Source organism: Lynx canadensis, chromosome D1, assembly GCF_007474595.2.
Source record: "Lynx canadensis isolate LIC74 chromosome D1, mLynCan4.pri.v2, whole genome shotgun sequence".
NCBI lineage: Eukaryota > Metazoa > Chordata > Mammalia > Carnivora > Felidae > Lynx > Lynx canadensis.
The window spans coordinates 43504306-43525467 of NC_044312.2; the positions used below are offsets into that span (position 1 = coordinate 43504306).

General features: G+C 37.1%; 1 protein-coding gene across 1 annotated transcript in view; it reads right to left on the bottom strand.

Moving 5' to 3' along the window:
• FOLH1B (folate hydrolase 1B) overlaps positions 1 to 21162 on the bottom strand; it is a 66893-nt gene that overhangs the window by 25540 nt on the left and 20191 nt on the right. The window contains exons 6-12 of the mRNA XM_030333699.1: positions 16296 to 16421; positions 15329 to 15515; positions 13303 to 13396; positions 6587 to 6685; positions 6207 to 6292; positions 4575 to 4694; positions 2104 to 2186 (exon numbers count right to left, since the gene is read on the bottom strand). Of these exons, the coding sequence (XP_030189559.1) occupies positions 2104 to 2186; positions 4575 to 4694; positions 6207 to 6292; positions 6587 to 6685; positions 13303 to 13396; positions 15329 to 15515; positions 16296 to 16421 (795 nt within the window). The remainder of the gene's footprint in view (positions 1 to 2103; positions 2187 to 4574; positions 4695 to 6206; positions 6293 to 6586; positions 6686 to 13302; positions 13397 to 15328; positions 15516 to 16295; positions 16422 to 21162) is intronic.

Sequence of the window (21162 nt, forward strand, 5' to 3'; positions counted from 1 at the left end):
TTCACCTCTGAAGCCATCTGGTCCTCCACTTTGGTTTGTTGGGAATATTTTAATTACTGATCCAATTTCATTGCTGGTAATTGATCTGTTCAAATTTTCTATTACTTCCTGATTCAGTTTTGGTAAATTATATGTTTATAAGAATTTATCCATTTCTTCTAGATTGTCCAATTTGTTGGCACATACAATTTTTCATAATATCCTCTTATAATCTTGTGTATTTCTGCGGTGTTGGTTGTTATTTCTTCTCTTTCATCTCTGATTTTGAGTACCCTCTCTTTTTCTTTGTTTTTTGGGGTTTTTTTGTTTTGTTTTTTGTTTTTTTTTGTTTTTTTGTTGGTTTTTTTTTTTTTTTTTTTTGATGAGTCTAGCTAAAGGTTTACCAACTTTATTGATCTTTTCAAGAACAAGCTGGTGGTTTCATTCATCTGTTCTATTATTATTATTTTTTTTGTTTCTATTTTGTTTATTTCTGCTCTAATCTTTATTATTCCCTTCCTTCTACTGATTTTGGATTTTGTTTGTTCTTGTTTGTTCTTCTTTTTCTCCTTTTGTTTGAGATTTTTCTTGCTTCTTGATTTAGGCCTATATTGCTATAAACTTCCCTCTTAGAACTGCTTTTGCTGCATCCCAAAGATTTTGGACCATTGCGTTTCATTGTCATTTGTCTCCACGTGTTTTTTTTAATTTCTTCTTTGATTTCTTGGTTGACCTATTCATTGTTTAGTAGCATGTTGTTTAACCTCCATGTTTTGTGGTCTTTACAAAATTTTTTCTTGTGGTCGATTTCTAGTTTTATAGCATTGTGGTCAGAAAAGATGCATGGTATGACTTTGATCTTTCGGAATTTGTTGAGGCTTCTTTTGTGGCCTAATATATGACCTATTCTGGAGAATGTTCCATGTACACTTGAAAAGAATGGTCCAGTGTGTCATTCAAAGCCCCTGTTTCCTTTTTGATTTTCTGATTGGATTATCTATCCACTGATGTAAATGGGGTGTCCCCTACTAGCATTGTATTATTATCAATTAGTTCCTTTATGTTTGTTATTAACTGCTTTATGTATTTGGGTGCTTTCATTTTGGGCACATAAATATTTACAATTGTTGTATCTTCTTATAACTGTATCTTTTATGATTGTATACTGTCCTTCTTTGTCTCTTATTACAGTCTTTGTTTTAAAGTCTACTTTGTCCACTGTATTACTACCCCAGATTTCTTTTCACATCCATTTGTATAAATGTTTCTCCATCCTTCATTTTCTATCTGCATATGTCTTGAGGTCTAAAATAAGTATCTTTTAGGCGGAATGTAGATGGGCCTTGTTTTTTAATCCATTCCATTCCCCTTTGTTTTTAGATCAGAATGTTTAGTCCATTTACATTCAAAGTAATTATTGATGGGATGTAAATTATTGCCATTTTGTTACTTGTTTTATGGCTGTTTTGCAGTTTTTCTCTGTTCCTTTCTTTGCTCTCTTCTCTCATGGTTCGTTGGCTTTCTTTAGTGAATTACTTGGATTCATTCCTCTTTATTTTTCTCAAGTCTATTACTAGTTTCTGATTTGTGATGACCATTAGGTGTGTGTATAACATCTGCATAAAGGTAAATTTACTTTTAAAGGGGCCTATCAAATATTCTGCAGTGAGACTTTCTACCTCATTTTTAGTATGATTTAATTTAGAGTCAGTCATTAGGATACAAGGAACATAAATCTGAAAAGTATACCTTACTGTATAAGCTCAAGGGGTTATTTTAATGTGGTTAGCTTTAGTAGTTAATTTGCAAAGGGTAATAGAAATGTGAAACCTTATTTTGATGTTTGGTTTCTAGTGAATTTACTTATTTGCCATAAAACTCCCAGAAAATGAAAACTAAATTACTTTGACAATTGACATTAAGTACCTTCAGAAGTTGAAACAAAACAGTTCTTTAATGACAAAGAGATTTTTCTTTTTGGACAAGGATATGTTGTTTCAGATTTTCTGGAAAAAAAAAAAAGTTTGAATATGCTCTCACTGAATTCACTTGTTATTTTGCCTCCTTGATAAGTCCTAACTGCTTTGTTGTGAAAATTTATATTGTAGCAAATTATCAACTAACCTCTGCCCACTCAGTAGAGCCAAGAAGACCAAATTCTTCTGCATCCCAGCTTGCAAACAAAATTGTTCTTCTAGGTCTCCATCCTAAAATATATGTGTATACACATAAATGCTGGGAAAATGCATTATATATCCAAGACACTGTAAACTCAACAGCAAAACAACACTAAAATTCCACTGTTTGTTTAGAAAATGTGAACTGTAGTGAGAATTTTTACTTATATCATTTCCTTTTGTGAGATGTTAAAGCTGATTTGTCAGTACAAACGAGCACATTTGCACTGAAAAGTGGGGGGGGGGGATGTAGACATACCAAAAATTCCATTAGGTCATAATATTCTAAACAGTTTATAATGATTGGATACACACAGGCAGCCATCTGTGCTCTGCAGCTGCTTGGAGTGAAAGAAGAAAGTGCTAGATGTGGTCTGTGCTCTGAGAGCAGATCGAACCGAGAGAAAATTCCTTACAACTCTTCCACATTCTGGCATCATACACGCAATTGTTCAGTGTCAGCTGGTTGTGTGATTTCACTCCATTCTTTGCCAGAATTAGTTAACAGCAGCTCAGTTAGCAATACTGATGTCTGTGGCTGCTGCAATAATTCAGCATACCTCAACAAGGAGGTAATATGGCTTGGAGTGATAAACACTGACCTTGGAGTTAAAGAAAGATCTTATTTCAAATCCCAGTTCTTTCACCTACTAGCACTATGACCGAGGGGAAGTTATGCAAGCTTCCTCCGCTTCCCTCTCTTCACCTGTACACCAGAAAAAGCAAAGTGAGATGAAGATACTCCTTGATTGTTAGGAAGATTAAATGGAGTCGTGTTTACAAACATAGCACTTCAAACGTACTCAAAAATGTGTCATTTTTTTCCGCAAATAGTTCATTTCTGCTTGAGAATGTGTATCCCTACAGCTGAGTCCAGTGTTTTGTCAATTTGTTAATAATATAATTCAAATTTCCTATGAATTATTATTCCTCATCATTGCACTCTCTTGGCACACTCTATCATTGTCACTGCAATGTTTTGTATTTATCATAGGGAATCTTATTGCAAAATCATAAAATTTTTTTGTGTTCATGTTCAACACTACCTAATTTATGAGCTTTGTAAATTCAGATCTTCATAATTCTGTGTTCTTAAAACATAAAATAGCTTTGTGGAAAAAAATAATAGAGCCCCTTTACATTTTGTTTTAAAGAGAGACATGGTTTTGTGGGCTAGTAGCCAGAAATTTGAGTTTATTTTTTTTAATTTTTTTTAACGTTTATTTATTTTTGAGACAGGGATTGACAGAGTATGAATGGGGGAGGGTCAGAGAGAGAGGGAGACACAGAATCTGAAACAGGCTCCAGGCTCTGAGCTGTCAGCACAGAGCCCGACGCGGGGCTCGAACTCACAGACTGCGAGATCATGACCTGAGCTGAAGTCGGATGCTTAACCGACTGAGCCACCCAGGCGCCCCCAGAAATTTGAGTTTAAACCTGGGTTCTTTGACTCTGCCACATGCTAGCTATACAGCCATGGATGACTCACTCAATTCTGTGAAACTTGGTTAGCTTATTTGTGAAATGAGAACAGAAATAACTAAGTAAACTTCTCCCTGGTTGCTAGGAGTTCAAAACAAAGAATACGTGAAAGCACTTTCTCTGTGAAAACAAGTATCGTACAAACTTAATACAGTTTTGCTGTTGGTTGTTATTGCTGCTAAAAAAAACACGGGTCACAATTAGAGCCCCCACACCCTGGTTTGCAGGGTCAGTAAAGAGAGTGGACTTTCTGCTCTCAATGTGTGATTTATTTTAAAAAGCAATCATTTGAACTAAGTGTTATCTTTGTTTTCATATAAAGATTCTAAAAGGACTGAAGCAATGGAGCTAGGAGTTTAAACCTAAGTTTTAGGAGAGCACACCAAGACTGAGGATGTGGGGACGCAAACATCAAACTTCTGAGAATCCTATTAGACAGACACCAAAACTTCTCAGAGGAAGCTTCAATCCCCTCCCTTACTTGATGCCCTTGACCTGTTGTGTGAGGCTAGAAGGGCCGAAGGAACTTCTGCTCACAGTTCTCTGATCAGGACACGTTGGCCCATGACCTAACTTTGGCTTGTCTTCTGTGAAGAAATGTGTCTCCACCTTCTTTGTTGTCAAGAGCGACCCCTAACAGTATAATTCCCTTATTTCAGATTATAACTTTATAAATATCAATAATGTAAACATTATTATATAAATAAGCAAAAATAAGTAAACAATATAATTATCTAACCCACACAAGAAACATGGCAACTAGTTACTGAAAGCTGTTCTATGCTACTAGGTATTACCAAGCACTTGATGTTTGCACGTTATCCTGTCAGTTGGTCCCTCTCTCAGACCCACGAGAAGGTGGTAATTTTACACACTTTACAGAGGACCAAATTGAGATTCAGAGAGGATGATCTTTTCCCTCGCTGTTTACATTACCTTCTTTTTTCAGTGTCCCAAAACTCCTCACAATTTCATGAACAACAGCTGCTCCACTCTGAGGGTCGATGCCTCCAAACACCCATGAGTCACGGTGACCTCCAAGAATGACATATCTGTCTAGGAAGCATCATTGCAAAATTATTTGTCATTCCAGGTCAATAACAGAGCAAACTGCAAGTGAGTCAAGAACATCTAAACACAGAGCACTCACGACTCAAAGAAAGAGCAAGGTTCCTGAAGACTTGTGTAAATATACTATTTTGGTCTGATTTTGATGGACAAATAGAGTAGATGGGACAAGCAAAGGTATACTCAGTGTACAATGTACAATAACAATCATAAACATGTAAGTGACGGGGCACCTGGGGCACTCAGTTGGTTAAGTGTCCAACTCTTGATTTCAGCTCATGTCATGATCTCATGGTTCGTGGGTTCAAGACCTGCATGGGTTCTGCACCGAAGGTGTGGAGCCTGCTTGGGATTCTCTCTCTCCCTCTCTCCTCTGCCCCTCCCCACTCACTTGCACATGCTCTAAGCAAATGTAAAAAGAGACATAAGTAATAATAAGTAAGTATGGAATTATTCTATCCATCTCTTTTTATAATTCTCTGTCACTCCTCTCTTAGCTACTTAAAACTTTGTTTCCAGTATTTTCAGAGTAAGAGAACACAGTGGCCTCATAGTATGTTCTCCACTTCCTACTCCTATTCAGTTTTCAAGACACAGATCAACGATTTTACCTCTCCATGACCCTTTCCTAGCTTCCCCAGGGGAGAGAATTGCTCCCACTCTCCAGCTCTCAGAGCAATCCTACCATATCTGACAAAGCATTTACCACGCTTGAATGTATGGCTCCTCATCCCTGGCTTATGTCTTCATTTTTTCCCTCCATCCCCAATGCCTAATACAGAGCTGGCACAAAACAGGTAGTCAGTGAGATTCAATGAATTGCCACTTATATATTATTAGTACCCTCTGGAAGTATACCAGTATTCTTTATCCCTGAAAGAAAGCATTGGCTGCTTCTACAAAAAATATGTGATTTAACTGTATGCCTGTTAGTCAGAAATATATTACCCTAATCCTTAAGGAATTGAAACACAACGAAGTAAGACTATTTACAGAATAGAGTAAGCTGCAGGGTATCTGAAATTCTGTGGAAATCATGTGTCTATAGATCTCATTAACTTCAATAGAAGATAAGACTATATAAAGGATTCATTAATTCAAGGTTACCTTAATCTTCTAATAGTGTTATCTTTCACATAGATGTTTGTAGTTAACATGAAATATTACCCCAAGCAAACTACGTGGTAAACAAATCCAGAAAACCCAGAGAAAAGACCTCACAATGATCCCTCCCTGACCTTTCTCCCTCGATCCTTTAATTGAAGCATGCACAGCTTCACATTTACTATCCTTGGGCATCTAACCAACTTAGCCCCACGTTTACTCTTCTTCAAACATGTATCCCAATACAAAATTACCTCAATTTGTATATTTTGTGTCCATGTAAGTTCCATTAGGGCCAAGAAGTGCTTTGTTCACCTTACATTCCCAGAGCTCAGAGCAGTGCCCGGCCCGGAAGGATTGCTCAATCAATATTTGCTGAGCAAATGATTAATTTACCTGGTTCCACTGCTCCTCTGAGAGTTCCGATCACATTGTATATTCTGGTTACTTTATTGTTAGAATGGATGTGCATCTTGACTTTTCTAATGCAAAAATAAAGAATGCATTCTGAAAATCCTGGTTAACACTTTGCCACCTGCAATTTTTTTAACTCTTACATCATTTTAAAGATTTCTAAAACGTACACATGCAAGAATTACATCGTCCAGCTGTCCATACAAAATGATGTAAGTGTATTCCCCTCTACAACCTGTGGCTTTGTTCCCTTTTGGTACCAGATATATTTTACTTTTCCAGTCATCCTCTGTAAGTATTTTTTTTTTTTTTTGAAAAAAGTTTCCCTTGCCTGAGAGTTACAATAAAAATAGTCTCTTAACTGCGTAGAAAAGTTTCCAATAAAGCCAGGGCCAACATTGTAGGGCACTTGGAGACTTCCTTTCCAGCTGCTGTCTGGTGGTGCTGATCCACCCATTTTCCTATGGAACACAAAAAGTATTATTAGCTGAAGAAAAACTTTGGAGCTATCAGCTAAAATGTCAATGAGCTTGCTTTCTTGAGTGCCTGCTCATGATAGCTTCAGGAGTCAGGGATATGCCAGTTAACCCTTACTTGGACTCTTAGGAGGTAGAGTCTAAGTTCCTAGTCTGAAGTAGACTAGGTTCCTAGTCTGAAGTCTGAAGTAGAAGTTCCTCCTACTTCAGAGATGAGGGCGTGAGGCTTAGAGAGATAGGCAAATTGCTTGGAGTCATGCAGCTGGTAAGTGGTATAGCTGAGGGTCAAACGTTTGGGAAGAATCCAGACTCTTCGTTCCAGTTTCTAATAGAAAGTCTGTTTAAAATGCCTCCAGGGAATGCTGTGAGGAAAGAGCTCTGATGTCAAATTCTGGGATTTTCCATTTTGTATTTCTCCTACTGATAAATATATCCCCAAATATGGACATGCTAATCTTTCACAAGGTATCTTCACTCATAAAGAGCAAAGGAAATGATTTTACTTCAATCAACAGTCTGTAAAAGCTTCACGAAATTTTTGTAAACTTTTTTATTTTTATTTTTATTTTTTTTAAGTAGAGGGGCACCTGGGTGGCTCAGTTGGTTAAGAGTCTGACTTCAGCTCAGGTCATGTTCTCACGGTTCATGGGTTTGAGACCTGCATCAGGGTCTGTGCTGACAGCTCAGAGCCTGGAGGCTGCTTCAGATTCTGTGCCCCTCTCTCTCTCTCTCTCTCTCTCTGCCCCTCTCTCTCTCTCTCTCTCTCTGCCCCCTCTCCCATTCACGCTCTGTCTCTCTCTCTCAAAAATAAATAACATTTAAAAAAAATTTAAGGTAGAAAGATTCAAGCAGACTAGCCAGTACATGCAACTAGCCCTGGTGATTTCTCAGCAGGTGACTGAGAAAGGTAATATGATAGCGTTTATGGAATGAAGGAGTTCTTGTGGTTTTATCTCAACATATCTGCCTTTATTCTTTTAAGAGCATTGACTTATTCTTGGTTTGGGCACAGAAACCTTTGCTAAATTGCAGCAAATAGAAGAACATGGTTCAAGAGAAAATGAAGAGTGTGGAAAATATCAATCTATTTTTTATGACTTTATCTCTCATCATAGAACTTCATGCCCCTAGGCTTTGCAAAGGAGCATGCTTTACAGTTCCCTCTTTGTTGTGTGCCTACACACAGGCACTGTTCCCTGCCTACCTATTTGAGGAAATGTGACTAGTTCAACTTGACCTAGAATCTAGTGCACACACAATGCTAAAGCAATTGATTAGATTATCTTCTCATGGAAGCCTAATTATAAGTAATATTCTGTTTTAAAATGCTCTATCAGGGAGTAAATCCTTCTTCTTTTTTTCCCCCCATATCACAGAGGAGTTTGGCTAATAAACATAATTTCAAGTAATATAGTATAAAATTTATCTTTTTATATTAAAATTTCACATAAATAGCATCAAGTAATATGAAGGGGCCTTTTACATTGGTAGAAAGCATAATCCGTCAAAACAGCAGAGTACTAAGTATGTAAAAAAGTTGCAGAGCACAGGGGCACCTAGGTGGCTCAGTCTGTTAAACATCTGACTTCAGCTCAGGTCATGATCTCATAGTTCATGATTTCGAGCTCCAGATCAGGCTTTCTGCTGTTAGCACAAAGTCCACTTCAGATCCTCTGTCTCCCTCTCTCAGCCCTTCCCCCCCATAAAATAAGCGTTAAAAAAAAGTTGTGGAGCACAAGTGAAGAAAAATATACCATGCTTCATTATATGTAAAATATTTCTATAATGATATATTATAAGTTAACAACACTAATTGTTCTTGAGGTGGAAATGGGTTAGATGGAAACCTCTTCCTGTATACCCCTTTGAATTTTGAACCATGTAAATGTATTTCCTTTTCAAAATAAAAACATGAAAAATATAACAAGGTAATTTCAGCAGGAAGAATAATAGCCAATTGTATATTATTACATAAGGAAGGTAACAATTAGTCCATATTCCCACAAGATAATAAACTATAAAGCAGAAATTATAGTGTTCCACAAGGACAAGTAAACAGATGACTAGAATAGAATATAATAGCTGAATATAAGAATTTGATGTATCAGTTCAGGAAATATCACAGATCTATGGAGAATAGAGGTTTTAGTCAATAAATGTTACTGAGATTATTAGGAATATAAATTCTTTAGGTACTTCCCTCACTCTATAAATAAAAAATAAATTCCAAGAAAATTAAAAAGTTAAATATTAAACTTCCAAACCACAAAAATTTCAGGAAATATACATGTTGAAATGTCTCTGAAAGGACTTGTTCAATAAATATATGCAAACAGCACAGCATTTAAAATCTATATCCTGTAGCAAATTACTTTTTATGTGTGTATTTGGCAAAGATTTACGGTCTACGATGTTCAAGACATTGTGTTATACTCAAGACATTTATGTTATAAGGAACACAAATATGTACATGACCTCTTTCCACCAAAAAGTTTAGTCAGAAGTTAGTCAGAAGAAGGTACATATAAAGTCAACAATAATATAAAACAAAGCAAGACCAATGGTAGAGAAAATTCTAAAGAATATAGACAAAAGACAGCTTGATTTAGCTTGTGGGAACATGAACAACTTTTTAGAGGTTTTACTTATCTGAATTTTAAAGGATGAGTTAAGATCTGGGCATGGGAAGAAGACATGGAGAGCATTCTAGGTACTAAGTATGACATGAAGAGGTACAAATGCAGAGAAGTATAGAGCAAGTGTAAGGCATGGTGATTGTTCTGGCTGGGGAATAAGGGATTAGGGTACCATGACAGAAGCTTGAAAAGAAGTAAGACCGCTTCTGGAAAGATGGAGATGAGCTTTGCCCTATTCTTCTGGTTAAGTACAACAACTAAATTCTCTGGGCCATAAGTATATACAACACACATTAGGCTCTCAAAGCCTAGGCTGGGACTTCAGGGTATAAGAAAAGACAAAGATGAGTTCCTCTGTTTATTTTTTGGCTTATCTATCCCAGACTTGGAGCTGAAGAAGCTGACAAGCCAGAAATGTCATGTGGCATATCTAGAACATGCTATCTGACAAGAGCTGAATGCATGTTCTTCCCAAGCACCTATGGAACATTTTTTCAGGATAGACTATATATTAGGCTATAAAATCAGTTTAAATGAATGTAAATGGCTGCAGTCATGCAACGCTTTTATAAATTATACAATCTGTTTATTAATCCAACCACAAAAGGAAGAATTTAACAATTAAAGATGGGAATTTGGGAAATACATGGAAATATATAGGGAAATCAAAGAACTAACTCCTAAATACACAATGGGTGAAAGAAAAAATCCCAAGAATAATTAGGAAATACTTAGTGATGAATGAAAATGCAGACATGATGTATCTAAACTTATGGGATGCAGCTAAAGCAGTGCTTGGAGGAAAAGTATAGCTGTAAACATCTACATTTAAAAGGAGAGAAAGACATTGGGGCACCTGGGTGGCTCAGTTCAGTTGAGCGTCTGACTGCAGCTCAAGTCATGATCTTTCAGTTGGTGAGTTCAAGCCCCGTGTCAGGCTCTGTGCTGACAGCTCAGAGCCTGGAGCCTACTTCTGATTCTGTGTCTCCCTGTCTCTCTCTGCCCCTCCACCATTCATGCTCTGTCTCTCTTTCTCTCAAAATAAATAAACATTAAAATAAATTTTTTAAAAAAGGAGAAAGACATCAATCAATAAACTAGTCTTCCACCTTAAAAAACGGGACAATGAAGGCAAACTAAACTCGTATTGAGCATAAGAAAGAGAACAATAAATACTGTAACAAAATAATTACAGAAAAGAGGAAAAAATAGAGAAAATCCATGACACCAAAAGTTGATTCTTTGATAAAATTGACAGATAACTGCATGATAGATGCTATTATATTGTTATTGTCATTATTATTGTTGATACTGGTATCAATCCTAGTAGTTTCTCAGGGAGGCAAATGAAAACATATAATCACATTCCCTTCAACAGAGATGTAAAGAAGAATAGAAAAAAACACATGTGTCCCTTTTTCCCTCCCATCCAAGTAAATGTGGTTTTGCTTTACTATAACTCACATCTCATCAACTCTTTTTTAATTTTTTTTTTAACATTTACTCATTTTTGAAAGACAGAGAGAGGCACAGCACAAATGGGGGAGGGGCAGAGAGAGAGGGAGACACAGAATCTGAAGCAGGATCCAGGCTGTCAGTACAGAGCCTGATGTGGGGCTTGAACTCATGGAATGTGAGATCATGACCCGAGCCAAAGTCAGCCGCCCAACTGACTGAGCCACCCAGGAGCCCCTCACCTTTTTTTTTTTTTTTTTTTTTTAATAGGCTTCACATCCAGCCTGGAGTCCAACACAGGGCTTTGAACTCACGACTCTGAGATCAAGTCTTGAGCTGAGATCAAAGTCAGACCCTTAAGTTGACTGAGCCACCCAGGCACCTCATATCTCATCAACTTTTTATTGAAATTTGCAACATTCTTGGGCCATTATATGACTTTACATCTCTTCTTGTCTTCACACACATTTATGAAGAAACTTTCATGTTATGATGTTAGCAATTCTTTTCTAATTCATACACAATGCTAAACGGCTAACCTTTTGTGGGCATCTGAGAATTGACTATCAGGGACAACTAGCATACTCCTAAGTGTGCATCAGGAGTAAATTTTCACAGTGAAATTCATAAACAAATGATATGTTCTTTGAAAAAAATATGTAAGACTAAATTCTTGAAGAATATTTCATTATATCTTAGAAAGTATGAAAGATGAGATAGGAGCTGTCTTATTGCTTTTAACATATAAAGATCATCTCCTACTTCCATGTAGATTGTATTTCCAAAGTTCCTTTTAAATTATGGTGTTTTTAATGCAAAGTCCACTTTTCCATAGAAATTATGTTATTAATGATGATTGTATTTACAAGATGGCTTAGAGAAGCTGACTTGAATACATTAGAGATAAACTGCATTTGTGATTTTTTTCTGATCAAGTAATTCTAATACACATTTAGGACCTAGCCAATGCTGACCTAGTTAATCAGAGCAGTCAAATAGTAAACATGGCTAAATACACTTCAAATAAATTCCATATGATCTTCCTTCCATGCATTCTTTTTTAATTACAAAGATAATACAGGTTCATTTTAAAAAATTAACATAATTGAGATTATTCTGTCTTTATGTATCTGCATATCTATATATAGATATTTCTATAGATACCTAGATAGGTAATTCTGCTATTTTCACTTAGTAGTATAGCATAAGCATGTTTCCATAACATTAAATATTCTTGTACCAACATATGTTTTAATGGTTCTATGCACTATCATAGCCAGAGCTACATATCTGACTTACTTAGCAATTTTTGAAGATCAGTGTTATTGACAGTTTTCTAATACTACAAGTAATGTTATAATCACTTTCATCTTTTAAATATGACAAATATTTGACTTGATTTACAAATATGTTTAGACAAATGCATAGTCTGCTGTGCCCTCAAAGTTGTGCCTGGATCCTGAATTCTAACCACACGGTAAAAGCTGAGAGCCTATAAATAAAAGAGACGAAGGTGCTATTCCTTAAACTGCCCTTAAATGGGACAGATCCCTCCACCTTCTCCGAATATCAACCTCGTCAATTGTAAATAAGAAGGGCATTGTATTAGGTCATAAAAAGTTTTCTTATAGAGACTAGAATAAAATGATCAAGAATGCTTTAAAACTCAAATAAGAAAAGGTACTAACTGGCAAGATGCTTCTCTCACAATTCTACTTTCAAAGAAGTCATGTTCTCTCCCTCCTGAAGGACACTGGACAAGGACCTACAGATGGGACATAGCAGGGCAGGAAAGGAGAGAGGGTTCCAATGTCAGGAAAGCAGAAGGGGAAGAGGAATAAGATGAAGATAACATGGAATTGATCTCACAATATGGTGTTCCAAGTCATCCAAGTACTAGACAATATGTGGATTAGATGAGTAAGAGATTTATTAGGGGAAAAGCCTGTGAGAGAAATGGGAAGGGGGTGAGGGAAAGCTGAAAAAGCCAATAGACTGCAATGCAGGTCTCATATGAGGTAAAGGAGAAAAGGAAGGAAGAAAAGGGTCATGGGTGGTGGCATCTAGTTGGACAAACCTGTCATGGAATCCTGAGCCAAAGTCTCCCATGAGAAGAGTCCTGGGCCTCCCAAAAATGGGCCTGTTTTAGTGTCCCTGCTGCAACTAGTCACTGACTGGGAACACCAGTAGGAAGCACGGCCTCGACACAAACAGGGTGGTGGATTTCAAAGCACTGTCGCTGGAGTCATTGATCAGTCAAGCCCCTTGCAGCTGGAAACTGAAAGTCATTCTCATGACTGTCACATACCGGATAGCACTACATAAAGTAAATTCCAGAAAATAACCACTATTCTTTAAAATGGTGATAAAATTGTAGGTTCCACCATCTAACAGAATTTCAGTGTTTCTGAATAGTGGAGAAATATTCAGATGTTAATATTGCCAATAGTCAAAGACTGCCGATAAAGAGAATTATCCAAAGAGCCATCTGTTTGTTTCTTACACACTTACTCCAGGAACTTCTGTGCATCGTAGTATCCAACTGGATGAACAGGAATACTTGGAAGACCAACAGCCTCGGTGATTCCACGTCTGTAAGCATATTCTGAAAGAAGCTGGACATGCTTCAGTACAAACCGAGTCCCTTTCAAAAGTGTTTCTGTAAATCCCATTAACACATTCTTATATTGCATCTACTGGGAACTGTTAAAATAAAAAGACACCTTCAAACGTTAGCGAGTATGTGGAGCAGCTGAAACTCTCTACATTCTGTGCAAGCGTGTAAAATCATACAGTCACTTTGGATCACTCTTTTGGAAAAGTAAGGTTTAAACAGAATTGTGCATTAGGACACAGCAATTACTCGTAGGTATTTACTCAAGAAAGGAGGGAAAATATATGTCACAGTAGAAGACCTGTACAAAATTATCACAGCAGCTGAACTTTGGGCAGCTAAACACCAGAACACAGCACAGATGTCTGTCAACAGCAGCAATGGAATAAATGATCTGTAGCCCAGTCGCACAACAGAATTCTACTCAGCAACTAAAAGAACAAACTACTAAGACACACAATAACACAGGACAGATCTCAAGTCAGTATACTGAATAAGAACAAGTGAGCTACAAAAGAATATACACTGAGTCCTTGTATATGAAGTTCAAAACCAGGCAAATTAATCAATGGTGAGAGATACCAGAAAGTGCTTGACCAGAAAGGAGCACAAAGAACTTTCTGGAATCATGAGAATGTCCTATATCTTATTTTGAGTGACATAGACATATGCAATTTAAAATTTTCATTGAACTAAATTCTTAAGATCTGTGTATTTTATTACATATGAGCTCTACTTCAAAATAAAAACCTTCTGTCATTTCCTCAGATTAAAAAAATAGGAGTTATTTTTCCATTTTTTTTCTCCAAATTTTAAATTATCTAATAAGAACAAGGTGATGGCAAAACCATATTCATTTTATGAGTAAAATGATGTAATGATACATTACATGGGACTTATTTAAAAATTGTCCTATGTAACAATAAAAAAGGCAGAATAAAGAGATGAAACAAGATTAACAAAATGTTGATAATTATCTCTATGTTTGTGTATTTTAGAACTATTCCAGAATAAAAAGTAAAACTAAAGGGGTAAGAAAAAAAAAGAATAGGGCACAAAAGGAAATTCAGTAAATACAAGCCCCATAGGGATAACATTTCTCCCCTAAAATACTATCATTTAAATTTGAGAATAAGCAACAGATATATTCCAGGTAAGTTCATTTTATGTTCATAAGTTCAGCTTTGTAAAACAGAAATTTAGAGAGGTTGCATTTTTTTTTTTTTAACTTGGGAGTAAAACCAGAAGTAAGTGAAGTTTAAGGTATATTTATGTGATTTTATTACAGGATAACGTATTGTTTTTAAAAAAAAATCTATGACAGTATACTATGTTCTAAGAAGATTCATAAATCTCGAAAGGACTCTATATTTTAAATGTGCCATTTTGGGGATTTGTAAAACTTCTTTTCTGCTGTCCCTTATCAGCAACTAGGAAATCCAAAAACTGTAAAAGCCATAAATTTGGAGGGAATTTACTTGGCATCAAAACCTGATCTGATCCAAACTCATTTCATAGCCGATCTAATTAGAGCAGACATGTGGCTATTTATATTATTTATTTTTATCATTTATTATTTACCTCTGCTTAGGATGATTATTCATATATTTTGCTGCAAAAGTATTTATATGTCTGCTTCCTGGATTCCATCCCAGCCTCCTGGGTGTTACGCAATCAATGGCATATGCATCACATTACTTTTAAATATCAGAAAATGTCTGGATTCCAAAACCCATCAGGCCCAGGGGTTCCCAATAAGAGATCAGGAAGCTAAGGCAATACTTTTCAGTGTCTGAAACTCTTTAACTTACTTCTTTGATGCACAGAGAATTTTAAAAAGACATACTTTGTTTGAAATCCTTTAATAAAATCACTTTAAAATGTTTTTAAGTTTCCTGTGATGATTAAGGCCTGATCACTCACCATTTGCTGGGTAACCAGGTGTGAGAGGGTCCCCTGCTCCATTAAGATTTAAGATATTTCCACGCTGGACACCGCCACCAGGTAGATTCCAACCATCTGGATAGGACTTCACCCCAGGAGCAAAGTAATCAGCAGGATCTGAGTACAGAATGACTCCTTTGGCCCCTGCCAGCTGGGCATTTTTAACCTGGAAAACACAACGTCTTTTTATTTCAGGTTGGTTGTTCCAGATTTGATAATATCGGGTTTTTTGAAATTACACTTAAACTTTGTCATTTAGACCTGCAACAAAGGACATCTCACAGAGAACTGGTGCTTGCTTTTTCCTACTTTAAGTTCTAAAAATGGGTTTCTAGGGCTAGATCAGCCCCCACAGCAGCAGATTTGGAAAATGCCTGTAATAGCGATAGCAAGTACTTGCTGTTTTCTTGCATTAGTCTAGAAGCACAGGAAGCAAGTAGACCCTACAGGCAGATTTCTCTATCTTTTATGGATGGAAGGGAATATTTTGGAAATTTAATTTCTTACAAAAGAGGAAAAAAATTTACAGGTCAAAGTGACAGTAATTTTTAAAAACTGTTATGTATAAATTGTTTTCTCTGAGTCCCTACAATAATAATTACTATTAAAATTAATTAGGTAGATATTTTCAAAGATAATATTTAAAACAAAGATACGATGGTAACAAAAAATCCCATTCATGCTTCTTTGTAGACCACAGGCATAATCTGTAAATATGGAAAAATCTGCTCTGTTCTCCCTGAACTTCCTCATTGGCCCAAACTCCAAAGACCCCATTAAAACCCTTATCTATAAGCTAGTACGTGTGTCCTCCCCATAAGGTAGGCATGTTATATAATATGAGAAGATTATAGTCCTCAGAAAGTTTGAAGGATATGTTTCTACACATGTAAGATACGACATAATTTTTTGTATTTGGGGACAAGGAAAAAGAAATGACTTTTACCTTATTTCCTCTGAAAATTTTCCCATATCTGGCAATCACAATCTTCCCAGAGCAATTGATTTTCATGTCCCTCTCTAGTTTAAAGAAGTCTTCAATCCGGCCATAGTTAACATACACTAGATCACCCTGTTGAGATCAGGAATGATTTAGTACAAGTAAGATTTAATACAAGGAGGTTTCCCTGCATGAAGACTGTTTCCCATCTTTGAATGAGGGAAGACGCAAGAGAGTTCAAGGGGGTCAGAAAGCATGAAACTCAAATAAGAGATTCAAGAGAGAAGAACTTGAATTAAAGCAATTGGCTGGGTTAGAGATGTATGAACTTAACAGTAAGGTTTGCTTATATGTCTCCTCTATAGTGGCTATAATGCTATAGAAGTGTTCCCCCCCCCCCAAATGTATACAAATATACATATTGCCACTGGCGATTTGAAGGGTCCAGGCTCTCTAGGTTAAGAAACTCTTGATGAGAGCTTTATTCTTTTAGAAGTACATTCACAAATAGTAGATTAATGGGTCTTTACAACCACCAGGTAAGGAAGAAAGGTCAGGTAATTTTTAAGGGCTTTATGGGTCTGGTTTCATATTATTAGTATGACTGTGTGTAAGTCTTATAACATCTCTGAGTCTCAGTACTCTTATTTGCAAAATGACCAGTGTTCTTCATTTTTTCTTACCTACTCCCTAAATTAATTTTGAAAAGTAATGTACTCTCTCATACATTTACTTGACATCTAAAATCATACCTTTAAGTCTAATATCATACCTTTAAGATCTAATATCATACCTTTAAGTCACTATAACAAATGCAATTACCAGCATATTATAAGTATTAACATTTTTAGGAGCAAATTTACATCAATTTTTATATGTATCCAAAGGCATATAAACACTACACTGATTTATTATTCAATATCATCCATTTGAAAACTACAGGAACACACTCTTCAGTCAGAATTTTACCATCCCTTTTCTCCTTCAGCTTCACTTTTGTCCCCCTTTCCCCAAAAAATTTTACTCTAAAGTAAAACGTATTTGTTCTGGACACTGGGATGTGCTGCCCAGATTCCTCTTCAGTGATGACGTTCTTGTTCCAGTTTCAAGGAAGGCTCTCCGCAGACATCCTTCAATTCTCAAGCCTCTCCAGGGATTGCCTCAGGAACAGACAGCCACCCTGCTCAAGGTCATGCCCTTTCTTAGGATGTCACACATCAGTGACAGATCAGTGTGGGACTATAAAGACTTGGACATCACCCTACTAAAGAATGAGTGGGTCAACCAGGCAATTAGAGAAGAAATTAAAAAATATATGGAAACAAACGAGGGGCGCCTGGGTGGCTCAGTCGGTTAAGCGTCCGACTTCGGCTCAGGTCACGATCTCACAGTTCGTGAGTTCGAGCTCCGCGTCGGGCTCTGTGCTGACAGCTCAGAGCCTGGAGCCTGTTTCAGATTCTGTGTCTCCCTCTCTCTGACCCTCCCCCGTTCATGCTCTGTCTCTCTCTGTCTCAAAAATAAATAAACGTTAAAAAAAATTAAAAAAAATATATGGAAACAAATGAAAATGAAAATACAACAATCCAAACGCTTTGGGATGCAGCGAAGGCAGTCCTGAGAGGAAAATACATTGCAATCCAGGCCTATCTCAAGAAACAAGAAAAATACCAAATACAAAATCTAACTGCACACCTAAAGGAAATAGAAGCAGAACAGCAAAGGCAGCCTAAACCCAGCAGAAGAAGAGAAATAATAAAGATCAGAGCAGAAATAAACAATATAGAATCTAAAAAAACTGTAGAGCAGATCAATGAAACCAAGAGTTGGTTTTTTGAAAAAATAAACAAAATTGACAAACCTCTAGCCAGGCTTCTCAAAAAGAAAAGGGGATGACCCAAATAGATAAAATCATGAATGAAAATGGAATTATTACAACCAATCCCTCAGAGATACAAACAATTATCAGGGAATACTATGAAAAATTATATGCCATCAAATTGGACAACCTGGAAGAAATGGACAAATTCCTAAACACCCACACTCTTCCAAAACTCAATCAGGAGGAAATAGAAAGCTTCAACAGACCCATAACCAGCGAAGAAATTGAATCGGTTATCAAAAATCTCCCAACAAATAAGAGTCCACGACCAGATGGCTTCCCAGGGGAGTTCTACCAGACATTTAAAGCAGAGATAATACCTATCCTTCTCAAGCTATTCCAAGAAATAGAAAGGGAAGGAAAACTTCCAGACTCATTCTATGAAGCCAGTATTCCTTTGATTCCTAAACCAGACAGAGACCCAGTAAAAAAAGAGAACTACAGGCCAATATCCCTGATGAATATGGATGCAAAAATTCTCAGTAAGATACTAGCAAATCGAATTCAACAGCATATAAAAAGAATTATTCACCATGATCAAGTGGGATTCATTCCTGGGCTGCAGGGCTCGTTCAACATTCTCAAATCAATCAACGTGATACATCACATTAATAAAGAAAAGATAAGAACCATATGATCCTGTCAATTGGTGCAGAAAAGGCCTTTGACAAAATTCAGCATCCTTTCTTAATAAAAACCCTTGAGAAAGTCGGGATAGAAGGAACATACTTAAACATCATAAAAGCCATTTATGAAAAGCCCACAGCTAATATCATCCTCAATGGGGAAAAACTGAGAGCTTTTCCCCTGAGATCAGGAACACGACAGGGATGCCCACTCTCACCGCTGTTGTTTAACATAGTGTTGGAAGTGCTAGCATCAGCAATCAGACAACAAAAGGAAATCAAAGGCATCCAAATTGGCAAAGATGAAGTCAAGCTTTCACTTTTTGCAGATGACATGATACTATACATGGAAAATCCGATAGACTCCACCAAAATCTGCTAGAACTGATACATGAATTTAGCAAAGTTGCAGGATACAAAATCAATGTACAGAAATCAGTTGCATTCTTATACACTAACAATGAAGCAACAGAAAGACAAATAAAGAAACTGATCCCATTCACAATTGCACCAAGAAGCATAAAATACCTAGGAATAAATCTAACCAAAGATGTAAAAGATCTGTATGCTGAAAACTATAAAGCTTATGAAGGTAATTGAAGAAGATATAAAGAAATGGAAAGACATTCCCTGTTCATGGATTGGAAGAATAAATATTACCAAAATGTCAATAGTACCCAAAGCTATCTACACATTCAATGCAATCTCAATCAAAATTGCACCAGCATTCTTCTCAAAACTAGAACAAGCAATCCTAAAATTCATATGGAACCACAAAAGGCACGAATAGCCAAAGTAATTTTGAAGAAGAAGACCAAAGCATGAGGCATCACAATCCCAGACTTTAACCTCTACTACAAAGCTGTCATCATCAAGACAGCATGGTATTGGCACAAAAACAGACACATATACCACTGGAATAGAATAGAAACCCCAGAACTAGACCCACAACGTATGGCCAACTAATCTTGACAAAGCAGGAAAGAACATCCAATGGAAAAAAGACAGTCTCTTTAACAAATGGTGCTGGGAGAACTGGACAGCAACATGCAGAAGGTTGAAACTAGACCACTACTCACACCATTCACAAAAATAAACCCAAAATGGATAAAGGACCTGAATGTGAGACAGGAAACCATCAAAACCCTAGAAGAGAGAGCAGGAAAAGACCTCTCTGACCTCAGCCGTAGCAATCTCTTACTCGACACATCCCCAAAGGCAAGGAATTAAAAGCAAAAATGAATTACTGGGACCTTATGAAGATAAAAAGCTTCTGCACAGCAAAGGAAACAACCAACAAAACTAAAAGGCAACCAACGAATGGGAAAAGATATTGGCAAATGCACATATTGGACAAAGGGCTAGTATCCAAAATCTATAAAGAGCTCACCAAACTCCACATCCGAAAGACAATTACCCAGTGAAGAAATGGGCAGAAAACATGAATAGACACTTCTCTAAAGAAGACATCCGGATGGCCAACAGGCACATGAAAGATGCTCAACGTCGCTCCTCATCAGGGAAATACAAATCAAAACCACACTCGATATCATCTCATGCCAGTCAGAGTGGCCAAAATGAACAAATCAGGAGACTACAGATGCTGGCGAGGATGTGGAGAAACGGGAACCCTCTTGCACTGTTGGTGGGAATGCAAATTGGGTGCAGCCACTCTGGAAAACAGTGTGGAGGTTCCTCAGAAAATTAAAAATAGACCTACCCTATGACCCAGCAATAGCACTGCTAGGAATTTACCCAAGGGATATAGGAGTACTGATGCATAGGGGCACTTGTACCCCAATGTTTATAGCAGCACTCTCAACAATAGCCAAATTATGGAAAGAGCCTAAATGTCCATCAACTGATGAATGGATAAAGAAATTGTGGTTTATATACACAATGAGTACTACGTGGCAATGAGAAAGAATGAAATCCGGCCCTTTGTAGCAACGTGGATGGAACTGGAGAGTGTGATGCTAAGTGAAATAAGCCATACAGAGACAGACAGATACCACATGGTTTCACTCTTATGTGGATCCTGAGAAACTTAACAGAAACCCATGGGGGAGGAGAAGGAAAAAAAAAAAGAGGTTAGAGTGGGAGAGAGCCAAAGCATAAGAGACTCTTAAACTGAGACAACTGAGGGTTTGATGGGGGGTGGGAGGGAAGGGAGGGCAGTGATGGTATTGAGGGAGGGCACCTTTTGGGATGAGCACTGGGTGTTGTATGGAAACCAATTTGACAATAATTTCATATATTGAAAAAAAAAAGACTTGGACATCTTAGTCCAACCCGGGACAGTTCTGAAGGGCTAGCTGACTCCAGCTGACCTGTCCCAGAGCTGCATTGAGGTTGACTGCTCCTTCTG